This window comes from Chanodichthys erythropterus, chromosome 19 (genome assembly GCF_024489055.1).
Source record: "Chanodichthys erythropterus isolate Z2021 chromosome 19, ASM2448905v1, whole genome shotgun sequence".
Classification (NCBI taxonomy): Eukaryota; Metazoa; Chordata; class Actinopteri; order Cypriniformes; family Xenocyprididae; genus Chanodichthys; species Chanodichthys erythropterus.
The window spans coordinates 26,141,417-26,154,570 of record NC_090239.1 but is presented as its reverse complement, the minus strand read 5'-3'; the positions used below and the strand labels follow the sequence as shown (position 1 = coordinate 26,154,570).

The 13,154-nt window shown below is 36.1% G+C and overlaps 1 protein-coding gene across 1 annotated transcript in view; it reads right to left on the bottom strand.

The window, feature by feature from the left end:
• The window catches only part of LOC137007542 (integrin alpha-M-like), a 78,379-nt gene extending 77,283 nt beyond the window's left edge, over positions 1 to 1,096 (bottom strand). The window contains exon 1 of the mRNA XM_067369081.1: positions 993 to 1,096. Coding sequence (XP_067225182.1) covers positions 993 to 1,096 — 104 coding nt within the window. The remainder of the gene's footprint in view (positions 1 to 992) is intronic.
• Between the last annotated feature and the right edge of the window lie 12,058 nt (positions 1,097 to 13,154).

The window sequence follows — 13,154 nt, the reverse complement described above, 5'->3', positions numbered from 1 at the left end:
TAAGGAAATTTAGTAGTTCATCTGAATATTCCATGCATAGAGAAAATGTATATAGTTCACAAATAATACAGCAGAAATAGTAATAATAATGTCATATGCTTGCCATTTTAAACAGTCCATGTCTATCACTGTGTGCAGGTAGTTTTATTGGTATATTTACAGTTCGGTGTGCTTCTTTATCTGTTTACAACCCATTAAAGCATGGCATTTCCTAATCTATAATGCTGTAAGTTAATTGATTGCCAACAGGGGGTGCTGCATTCAAAGAGACACCATATGGGATTTTGGCCCATTGTTTAGAAGTCGCATTTTTTAATAACTAGTCAAATTCTTCGGTAACACTTTACAATAAGGTTCATTAGTTAAACATTAGTTAATGTATTAACTAACATGAACTAACCATGAGCAATACATTTGTTGCTGTATTTATTAATCTTTGTTAAGGTTAGTTAATGAAAATACAGTTGTTCATTGTTTGTTCATGATAGTTCACAGTGCATTAACTAATGTTATCAATATTTTAATAATATGTAAATGTTGAAATTAACATTAACAAAGATTAATACATGCTGTAGTGCAGTTCATGTTAACTAATGTAGTTAACTAATGAACCTTATTGTAAAGTGTTACCAATTCTTCGTGCAATGAAGCACAAAAGCTATAATCTGAGTTGTTTCCATGTCCATCTATTGTAGCAGAATCTATTTTAGATTCACCCCTAAAGGCAACATAAAAACAAAACCAAGTGTTGTGGTTGACTGATGTTGCAGCCAGTCTCTTCCTGTCCTAGTGTTCAGCTCATAGCTATAATAATCTACAGAGTGAAGGAAACTTTATGCTTATAAAGCTGTTCTCCACACTGACTGCTCATCAATAGTAAGTTCTAGTGCTGATCAAAATTGAATGAAAATCCTGTGCAGTGTGGTGAGTACTGGCTTTCCAAACAATGCAGGGGTTTTTGGTTTCATTATCAGTGGTTATGTTGCTCTCACCTTGATATGTCTTTCTGTATCACCTTATAGCCAAAGGCAACATTTTGACTCAGTGAAGGTGCAGTGAAAGTCTTCCAAGTAACAGTATCAATGTTAAAAGCCATCACCGACTGAGATACTAAAGTGTCCAGAAGTGATAAAGACTGAATTAGTAAAACTGTAATTAGACAATTGAAACATATAAAATTGATATTTCCAACAGCAGTAATCCGATATAAATACGATTAAGACAATACTTGAAAGGCCATGTAAACAGCGATGTTTTTTTTACCTTAATCCGACTAAGTCATATTCGAAGTAAACACAAATCTAATTAAGACAGGTGGAGTATTCCTGATTTAGTCGCATTATAGACATGTACACACCTTAATCATACTATTAACGTCATGTGGGAGTTTTGACACAGGACACATAATTAGGGTTGCCACCTTCAATACAGAAAAATAAGGGACGCCAGCCGCAGCGGGGGCCACACCCCTCGGGGCCACGATGACCACAGTCCCGATGGCGTGCCAGTGGTGGTATATCATAACTTAAAACATATTTTCATAAAAATATTAAGATTGATACCAATGGACATTATAATAAGATATCTGCTATTGAAATCAGTGTGAACAGATGGAGTCTCTCACTATCACAACTTAAGTGGTCATACACAGCTATGACAATAATAAACATATGCCAACAAAGTGTGACTGAGACCAAAAAAATAAGCTTTTGGAGGAACTTGTGAGATGTGAACCCTATTTTATTAACTTATTAAATTAACAGATCCATAACTTAGTAATTATAAATTAAACAAATTGTAAATTGTCATTTGTTGTGAACACAGATTTTGGCTAAAATATTTGTCATTGTTTGCAGTAACACCATCCAAACAGTGAAACCACACCTAAATAACTGGAAATTATATATCTATAAACAATTATTATTTAAGTAAAACACTTAACAACATTTTTATTATTGGTAAGTAAATATATTTATGTATTTATTTGTTCAATTTTTATATTGTCTATTGTTAATTCTATAGTATTGAATGATGCAATTATTTAAATTGGTTAAGCATAACAAATAGTTGTTTATTTCATTCACATAGGTACTATATTTTGATTAAGTATTAAATATATCTCTCTTATCTCTTATTAAAGTAATGCTTATGTGTCTGACTCTACAACTTAACCTTAATAAACAAATACTACCATAACATGATTAATGTAGATTATTAACATTATGTCTTAATAGGCAGCATATGAAATCTAACGTTATCAATCAAAAACTTGAGGTGATAAAAAAAAATAAAACATTACAACTATCTGCCTCAGGAGAGTACCGGCGAGGCGGCGTCCCGCCCTCCTCTAACTCTGATTGGCCATGATTCACGGCCCGTGAACCTGAAACAAACCAATCAAACCATGATGGCAGCGAGTAGTACCCAATCAGGGGTAGAATCAGGACGTGTCTTCACACAATGCGGGTGGGGTGATTTGCATGGGATGCTGCATAATATGGACCTATGTAAAATACGGGACAAATCAAAAAAATGAGCTTGTCACGCCATTTTGCTGTACTGAACCTATTCTCTGCTCCATCAATGTTTCATGCCAAATCGCTATATTTCCCCGTTTAAAATGTACTGCAAGATGCAGTTTCTTTCCAAACGTTAAGCGCCGAACCTGTTTTTAGCCTAAATGCGATATGTCCTCTCGACCAATCAGAATTCGGTGAGCGTTCGATGCAATCGAACATGGCGGTTCTCAATTTATAAAATGTTTCTCAACTGGTGGGTTGCAGACCGCGCAAAAGAAAATACGAGCATGCAGCATCGTAGTTGCAAACGACTTTTCTCCAGTGTTGTGACGTATTTCCAAGTGAAACGGAATATTGAATAGAGGGCAGAGTTTTACTTTAGCGCTCCTCCTCTCCATCTCTCGCTCATAGCAGACTAACTGTTGGAGGGGAGTGGTTTAAGCATTTTCAACCCAAGGCGTCAAACTAACGTTATCAGAGAAGGGGCATTGTTGCAGAGGGGAGGATCATTTTCAGATTTTGATTAAATATTACGAAGCCAAACAATTTTTTTGTGTGGATTGACTTGCACAGATGAAATGTTCACCACAAAACTAGCAATTTGAGCTAACAAAATAAATAAGGTCAATTTTGATTTTATGTGTTAAAAATGTGCATGCATGTACGTATGCCTATTTATATATATATATATATATATATATATATATATATATATATATATATATAATAGACTGTAAAAAAAATATGGACGTAGTGTCCGTGACCTCACCCATAGAGTTCTGAACAGCAGTTTTGACGCGTAAATGAGGCCGCGGCCATCTTAGTTGCACGTGACCGCACGTCACTCACGGATAACTGAAAATGGGCAAAGAGGCGGGACGAAGTTGGAGCCCATGCGACTTGTTGCTGAAACCACGCCCGCTCTAGCTATTTATCTTAGATACTATCTAAAATATTAATAAAGATAGCAATATCATTAGAAAGTACTAAAGGATTACTGTCAATCTACGGTGATTTTTTTTTACGATAACGTTATAGATGCTCCAACACCAGTAGGCTAATTCATTTGTGTGGGGTGTGCAAATAACACAAATCAAATGGGATATCATACCTTTATAATGAAATAGAGATCGCGAGATGAATCCAATCCGTGGCACCTTGGAAAAATATATATATATATATATATATGTACCAGATGTATATCTCTCAAATGTTCTCTCAAACTAATGAGCACGTGTCCAAAGTATAATTTTTTCAAAATAGTGCAGCCGTTTTAGTTATATCCAAGCAGTGCTGTCGGAGTTGTATATCCTCTTGGTATTGTCATTGTAGTAAATCTCAGGAACAAAACTTTTAGCCAATGCCACGACGATCCAACAACATATGTTCCGCATGCGAGCACATGTACACAGACTGACATCTGTCTCAAGTATGCAGCAAGCCATATATTGTATAAAATAATCCAGAAAAAAGGCACAAATACGGCTGAGATGCCAAATTCAGCGGCTGAAATGAGCTGCTGAGGTAACATGACGGCTCACAGACAGCAGCGCAGAACTTTAAGGCTTAATATAATTTAAACAGATGAGCTATAAAAAAATTCACCCCCTCAGAGTTGTCAAGAAGGGCAAAATTCGCAGTATAGACCAAAACTAGCCTGGGTGCCAGCCCGAACCCCGCCCACAAAATTTTTTGGACGGGAAGTTCGGTCTGGACTCGATCCATTGTGGAGTAATTATGCTCGGCTCCCAGAAGGCCGAGCCAATCAAATTGCCAGGGCGGGCTTTAATCGATGATGGACAGGCTATCTGCGGTTACGTAACCACCCACGTCATCAAAGAGCGCTTGGGGAGTTTGATTGACAAGCGATCTAACCAATCAGAACGCCGCATCCGCCATTTTGTCCAACAAAGCAGTCAGGAGTTAGAAGATTAACATCGGTGGAGTTAAACTTGAAAAATTGTGCATATTGACGTCTTTCCGCATTTGAAACAACATTCATTCTCATGTTCATTCATGTTTATTTGATGCTATAAATGGACTAGTAGGAAGAGATGATCGGTTCACGAGCCTCTTGAGCTGAGGCGCTACAGCAATCTGTCACGATCATGGTCACGAAACATTAAAGAGCCACAAAACGGTTTTTATTGTTTGAATTTTTTTTTTTAATAACTACACAGTTTGAAAGCTGGGACTTTGTTTAATATCATAAGTAACCTGCTCTGTCTCGTCTGTCAATGTGTTGTCAGTTTCTTCTTTGCTCCGCGATGTATTTTCCACTCTGTGTGGCGTGACAGCGCCACGGCTTGTCGGACAAAGCAACAGTAACTCTAGGGGACGAGTCTTTGCAAAAGGTCAATTAGTTTACAACAATGATGGCTGTTGAAGAACTGAGTTGTGTAGATTCCGCCATCGCGTCCGTTATAGAAGATATCGACAGCGCATTAATTTTAAAAGAGGAACAGAGGACCGCGATCAAGGCATTTGTCGATGGGAAAGATGTCTTTGCCGTCCTTCCTACGGGATTCGGCAAAAGTTTGATTTATCAGCTGGCCCCGATGGTCGCTAAGAAGAGTTCTGTTGACAACTATGCATGGCTCAACATACGTCACTTACTCTGTAGCTCTGATTGGTTGTAGGTCTATCCAATTGAGGTCTTTCCTGGATCGGTTGAAATACGCCCCCAATAATCAAAGCCCAATGGAGCAGTATCAGACTCATATTCTGACTAGAATTGAGTATGACCACGTCAGGCTAGACCAAAACCACAATATGAACCAGACTGTAAACATGTTTTTTTCTGCTGTAAACTTGGCTAATTTAACATGATGGTCAATGAGATTCTGCTCACTTCTGCAGCCTGTCCCTAGCAGCCAGTCGATGAATTGCAGTTTAATTCACTTCCGTATTGGCTTCACGAGAAACAGGGGGAGGTTGCCGCTTGATATATATATATATATATATATATATATATATATATATATATATTAGGGCTGTCAATCGATTAAAAATTTTAATCTAATTAATTACATACTCTGATTAATTAATCTAAATTAATCGCATACATAATTTTTGCTGTGAAAGTATTATATATTTCAATTCAAATGAATCAATGAATAATCAGCATTAGTGACATTAAAGGTGCCCTAGATTGTTTTTTTACAAGATGTAACATAAGTCCTAGGTGTCCCCTGAATGTGTCTGTGAAGTTTCAGCTCAAAATACCCCATAGATTTAATTTTTTTAACTGCCTATTTTGGGGCATCATTAACTATGCACGGATTTTTTCAGCGTGGCCCCTTTAAGAGATGCGCTACCTCTGCCACACGAGCTCTGCACTCTATATTCATTGCATAAACAAAATTCACACAGCTAATATAACCCTCAAATGGATCTTTACAAGATGTTCGTCATGCATGCTGTATGCATGCTTCGAATTATGTGAGTAAATTATTTATTTAGACAGTTACGTTTGATTCTGTGTGAGTTTGAGGCTATGCTCTGTGGCTAAAGCTAACATTACACACTGTTGGAGAGATTTATAAAGAATGAAGTTGTGTTTATGCATTATACAGACTGCACATGTCTAAAAATGAAAATAGCAATGGCTCTTGTCTCCGTGAATACAGTAAGAAACGATAGCAACATGCTAATGAAACATTTAGAAAGACAATTTACAAATATCCCTAAAAATATCATAATATCATGGATCATGTCAGTTATTATTGCTCCATCTGCCATTTTTCGCTGTTGTTCTCGCTTGCTTACCTCGTCTGTGCACAGATCCAGACGTTAATACTGCTTTCCTTGTCTAATGCGTCGAATGGGCTGGCATTATCCAAATATTGGGGGCGGATCCCCCGACTGTTATGTAACAGTCGGTGTTATGTTGAGATCCGAGTGTTTTCCGGAAGTCTTTTAAACAAATGAGATTTACTTAAGAAGGAGGAAGCAATGGAGTTTGAAACTCACTGTATGTCATTTCCATGTACTGAACTCTTGTTATTTAACCATGCCAAGATAAATTCAATTTTTCATTCGAGGGCACCTTTAAAGTTCAAAAACTCTTTTATTATTATTTTCTCAAATAATGGCCATAACAATCAGCAATCTGACCTAAAATGGTAAGGAAATAAATTCATATGTGCTTCAGGAAGAAGATTTGATGATGTGTGCCGTAACACCAGAGGCTGCGTTAGACTTTAACTTTGTCCGACATTTTGACGGACAGGTTCGTAAAAAATCCGTCATAATCCATTATTACCCGTCATTTTAATTTTCATCTTTTAATTATAATAACACATTTAATTGCTTTTATTTTTGTTCACATTTGAATTGGTAATTCACACGTGAAATTTATCTGTACTGTACTATAGGCTACGTGTTAGCCATTAAAGAAAACGTAGTTTCATATTTATGTTTAAATAGTCATATGTTATGTTTTAAATTAATCTATTTGATTATTAAAAGTGAATATATCGGGAGACATGGAGTGGGTCGGACATGATTTTGACGACTTCATGAAGTTTTGTTTGGTAGAAAGCCTTTCTTTAAAGTGAATTTCGTTTTGTAAAAATTGTATCTTCATTGTAATCAATGTTTCATCAACCAATTACCTGGATGTAATAAATAAGAAGCAAATATAGCAGAAAATATAATCTTGACATGGAGGCGCGGGCGCAATCACTGGCACGTGAACTGGAACGCGTCTTACACGCATGAACTAAAACTCAGTGTATAGGCTGTTTGCCTCAGAGACATGAGAAATATTTCGATAGAAAGCATGAAATATCTACTTCAACGATGTGCTAGGTCGTACCTCCGGATTAACATTAACTCCTGGATGCTTTGCATTGATGTGGTAGCCTACTTTAGAGTGGACGAACTCCGGTGATATGCAAATTCCTTGCTGCAGACGATTTATTTTTATCAACACTTCCATCAGACAGTTTTTTATAAGTAGCCTAAATGTTCCAGTCAATGATCCAGGCAGCGCCAGCACGTTCTCGTCTCTTCTTTATTTTACAGTCGAATGGTGGCTAGAACGGCTCCAGGTTCAAAGGTCAATACGGAATGGATTAATCTGCGTTATTTTTTTTAACGCGTTATTTTTTCTCAGATTAATTAATCGAAATTAACGCGTTATTTTGACAGCCCTAATATATATATATATATATATGAAGAGCTCTTTTCCAAAATGCTACTGAACCTATTCTCTGCTCCATCAATGTTTCATGCCAAATCGCTATATTTCCTTGTTTCTTTCCAAACCGCTATAAGTGCCAAACCTGTTTTTAGCCTAAATGCGATACGTCCTCTCGACCAATCAGAATTCGGTGAGCGTTCGATGCAATCTAACATGGCGGTTCTTTGAAGTGAAGGAGTTTGTTTTTGCTCAGTCTTCAAAATGAGTGCTTTAAACTCTATTAACACTTTTGATGACCTGGATGAGCCAGTGAGAACTGGAAATAAAGCAAAATAACTGAGGAAAATGAGAATTAGTCCTCTAATGCTATGTCCGTAATTTATAGCAAAAATTCAAGCATTAATTCGATCTCAAACAGATTCATATAAAGAAGTTATTACTCCACCACCTACGTGACGTCATTCACCAACGTGGTTGAACGACAAGTTTGTGACAATACGGTTTCGGGAAACAGTAGTGACTAGCTAGTTGATTTGTTCAACGATGCATCGTAGGCTACTATGGTAGTTCAGCAGCGAGTTACATCGTTGTTCGGGAAACGCACCCCAGTTCAGTAAATTGTTTAAAACACATAGTCACCCTTTCAATACTAAGATTCTAGATGGTTTTATATAAATAGGCTTAAAATAGGATGGATTTGTAGCGTTTTGAAAAAAAAAACAAAAAAACAACTTTGAATTTATAATCAACAAAATGTTTTCATTTAACAATCATTGTTTAACATGTCCAGACTGAGCCAATAGATAATTTTAACAGGATAAATTGAATATTAACAAAATGTATAGGTCTACAAAAAAAAAAAAAAAAAAAAAAAAAAAAAAAATGTAATTTTCATGAAAACTATTAAAATGGATTTATAGCGTTTTGGAAAAGAGCTCTTCATATATATATGCGTCACATGTCTCTGGATTAAAACATTCTGCTATTTTTTTTTTTCTTTGTACTGAGTTTAATTTAGGTAGGCCTATAATATAACTGTTGCAATTATTTATTTTGACAATAAGACAAACTTAGAATTGTCGAAGGTCATTGATTATACATAAAATTCAATGAAGGTTTAATGATCTTTGAACTACAGTATGTAGTTATCTGTCTCATACATGGAGATGCAACAATGGAGAACAAACTGTTGGGGGTTTTGAGAACCAGAACTGACTGAACAAGTTGAAATTTAGCTATAGTGTGAGCCCTGCAAGTGAGGAATGATTAAAAAAAAGGGTCAAATTCACTCAGCATTTCATTATCTAATTCACTCAATTACAATTAATTACAAATTAACTGTATCCAGTTGTGTTGTAGGCACAGTCCATTATAGTCAGACTTATTTTTATGTTATAATAATGAAGATTTCTGTGCCACCCCAGACTGGTTGCTATAGCCCCTGCCTGGCCACCCCTATGAAAAAATCCTGGCTCCGCCACTGTATGTCTGGTCATGATATTTTGCTATAAATTTTGGTTTTGAACTTATGGCTCTGTCTAAAATGCATTGTGTTTAATGTCTTATGATTAACAATGAATCAACAATCTACAGTAAAACTAAAACTGTAAGAGTTTTAAACTTAATTCCTACAACGATACACTGTTTTCTTTTTAAATCACTCATTCATCTATTTGTGTACAACATGATTACAGCAATGCATTCCACACCACTTAAAAATAAAAAAAAATAAATAAATAAAAAAAATAAAAAAAAAACGACTAATGAGAATATAAAGCCAATTTTAACTGGTGAGATCAAGAAACTAGTTAAAATGTTATTGCCACTCGCTGCTTTCAATCATACAAAAATTGAACAAAAAAGGTTTAAGACAACACAAGAAGGCTTACAGAGGAGAGGAAATAGACAGTTATTGAGGTAGTGACAGTGTGTTACAAAATTACTAATAAATAATAAAACATAGAGAAGAAAATAAATAAATATCTTACCACAAAAGATGCATAATCTGATACAGAAGTTGTAGTCCATTTTAACTTGTCAAATGTAGATATGGAGGACGCATGAGGTGAAACAGTCAAGTGTAGCGTCTGGACTAATCAGGCACACAAAATTATTCAATATAGTTAATGAATTACCTATGAACTCACTTTATCAAAGCTCTGTGAACCCATCCCCCTAAAACTGCAACTAGCATCCCAAACTAGCTAAACTACAGGAAGAACTAGGTGTCTTGTTACAGATACTTGGACCTTTTACGATCAGGAACAATTTTGCAGAGACCAGTGACTCATTCTTTCTGAGAGGGACAAATAAACTCTCTTAATCCTATGTATTCTCTATATAACCACTTGGGAAATGTATAAACATGTATCCAATTTTCCCATATCATGACTTTCCTTTTATAGGCTTTATTTTATGTATTAATTCTCTCTTTTGAACTATTTTGGTATTAATGTTCCATAGTTGCAAATGTATAGTTGACTGAGATCACATTGGCAGCATGTTTGGTATCTACGGACTCCAACTTTAATTTCCTATTTGGTAATTTATGTTACATGTTACTAACTCTGTGACACATTAGTATTATAAGAATTTAGAGGGTTCTTTTCTCATTCATCCAATCCAGTGTCTTATGCTAATATCTTGCTATAGAACAAAGACTCGTAAAACTTCCCTCCGAGGGGGAAACTCCTTATTGGCTCAGACACCTTAAGAGGGTGTGACATCTTCACCTCTTATATTCACTGAACACAAGATCAAGCTTCTCTTCCTGCTCTTCCTCCTCTTCTTCTCTTTCACTGACAAATGCTGACGTCAAGATGATGCTTTAAGAAGCTAGAAGCTTCTAAGGAGCCCCAAGCTTGTGCCGGGCCTCGGCCTAGACCTTCCATTCACCAAAGATCCTCTGAATCCAACTGGTTCTCTTTCATCAAGACAATATCAGCAAAGATTCAACGGGAGCCTCCACAAATTGCATCAGGACACTTTAATTCAACTTGGAGAGACATGCAAGTATCAAACTTAGTCTCATTATCGGATACATTGAGTATCCTTACCCCTTTTAAAGAAGGGCCGGTTAAAATTAAAACTGATGGTTTGCTCAAGGCTGTTGATCTGCTGAATGTCCAACAATGCTGTAACCTCTTGCTTCCTGTACTCTGCGTTAGCTCTCTCTCTCTCTTGGTAAACTGTATGCATGTATGTGTGTGAATGTTAGAGTAGTTTAAGTGTTTAGTCTAGTTAATAAAGTCTTGTTCATGTCACACGTAAGGTTGTCCGTGTTTTGCGCTCATATACGGGAGTCCCTATTCATGTCGGTCCTGACTACAGGCTTTTAGTAGAATAAGATTGTTATTTCCCATAACCTGGAAATGAACATTTCTTAGTTAATAAACAATTAACACTGTGTGTTCATTGAACAACAGGTTAATTGATTGTAATATTAATTTTATTACATTAAGTTAATTTTATTAACTGATTAAAATATTAATAATTAATTATAACTAGTTATGATTAATTATTCCTATTTATTTTTGAGCTAATTTGCTACAAATGGTGGAGAATGCGGGCATGAATAAACAAAGGTTGTGAGCTTAAACCACTGTCAATTTAAAAGTGTGCATTTGATAATTCCAGTCAGAATATGTCAGACGATGCGCATTTTGGTCACTAATTGCGGGCTTGTTAGATGCTGATAAAGTGATAGCTTGAATTGACATCTCTACTGTAACTGAAAGAGTCTACTCTTGACACATTTTAGCATATGTTCAAATGGTATCAGTGTAAAGTTAATCTGATTTTAGCGAAGAAATCCTAATCTCAGTATTAGAGCGTAAGCCTGTGTTGACGAAGGAATCTCAGCTCAGCGGCATGTAAACTGTACCAGAATTGATTATTCTGCTTTGGTTGGAGAAATACCAATTGCAGTATTGCTTAACCTGTTTCTGATGAATGAATCTCAGTACAGTGTTATATAAATGTAGATTTGGGTAATGCTCCCCTGTTATAGTTAAGATTGATGTCATTCATCTAAACTTTGCCTGCACCTACAAGCATAGCTATCTTTTGACCAAAACTGTGTTTCACTCGCTGAAAGGAATATCAGTATTCATGCACAAGACGGACTTAACTATATATGCTTAAACAAGCTTTGACTTACAGCAAACTGTGTAATTACCCTTTAAACAAGTACAAGACGTTGTTTAAAGTAGAGAGAAGAGTTTACATGAGTAAAATTTGCAAATGCCAAAACATATTTGCATTTTACTGAATGTAATATCAAGTTTTTGAAAATCTGAAAGTATAAGCGTCACATTTTAACTCTATACGTAACTTGTTTGAAATGAGCAGACAGTCTCAATAAACTGTTTGAATTGCCCAAATGTGCATTGGTTCCCATGACAACGACTTGTCACAGGAAGTGCTAACTCATCACCCTGTGATGCCATATTGTAAACAAACCAGGCTAGGTGGCTAAGCTAACCTCACCTAGCAGCCCTGCACCTCAGGCTAAGCTAACTAATAGCTTCTACAGTTAGTGGTTAGCATCATTTACGTGAAGCCTTTAACTATAGCTTGTGTGTATGCAGTGTGAACTGATCTAAACCAATTTCCCTTAACCACATTCCTGGTTTTCTGATTTCTTTCTTTCCTTACCTTTAATTCTTCTCAGCTAATTTCACCTGCACTTAGGTGCATTTCTCCCTGAACACTGTTCAGCTAAATCTGCAGTTACTAGGGTGATTAAATCTAAATTTAATTACATGTAAACTGTTTAACTAAAGAAGAATTCTAGGATTTATTGAGATATTTCAATAACACGTTGACTAAACTTCTGGGAGGGACACACACATGGTGTGGTCCTGAACACGCTGCAGCTGTGACCAACTATAGAGTGATTTCCAAAGCTAATCTAATTGTTAATCACTAGTGCTATTGACTATTCCCAATACCAGGTCATTCTGCTGTTTTAATCACTTCTTTAAATATTTTATTGATTTTAATTATAATAGCAGTCAGCTATTTGTTTTTACTAGTATTTCTTTCATCTATGTGATTTATTTACATTTTCCTGTTTAGTCTTGTGTGGTTTAATTTCCCAATATAACCACAAGCAACTAGACATACTCTCCTTCTTGATTTTGTTTATTTACAACAGTTGCTTCAATTTTATGAGCCAGTTACAAAGGAATCCGAATGATTGCTATGGCATAATTTTGAGCACCACTAATAAGCACAATCTAATAGGAAAGCTCTCCTCTTCCTCTCTCTTTCTCTTTTCCATTTGTTCGGAGGTCAAGCCTGTTGTGAGCCATCAGTAAGAAATACTAAGAAATAATCTGACCACAAGAACCATCTCAAGTCATTTATTAAAGCTAGCTGTATTTTATACACCTGGCTGCTCACTGTGCCTTTAGCCCTAAATTCTGTTTGATCTTGCAGTAGTCTCTTGCCCTTACTCTCACCACAAGCGTGCCTAAATGTTGCAG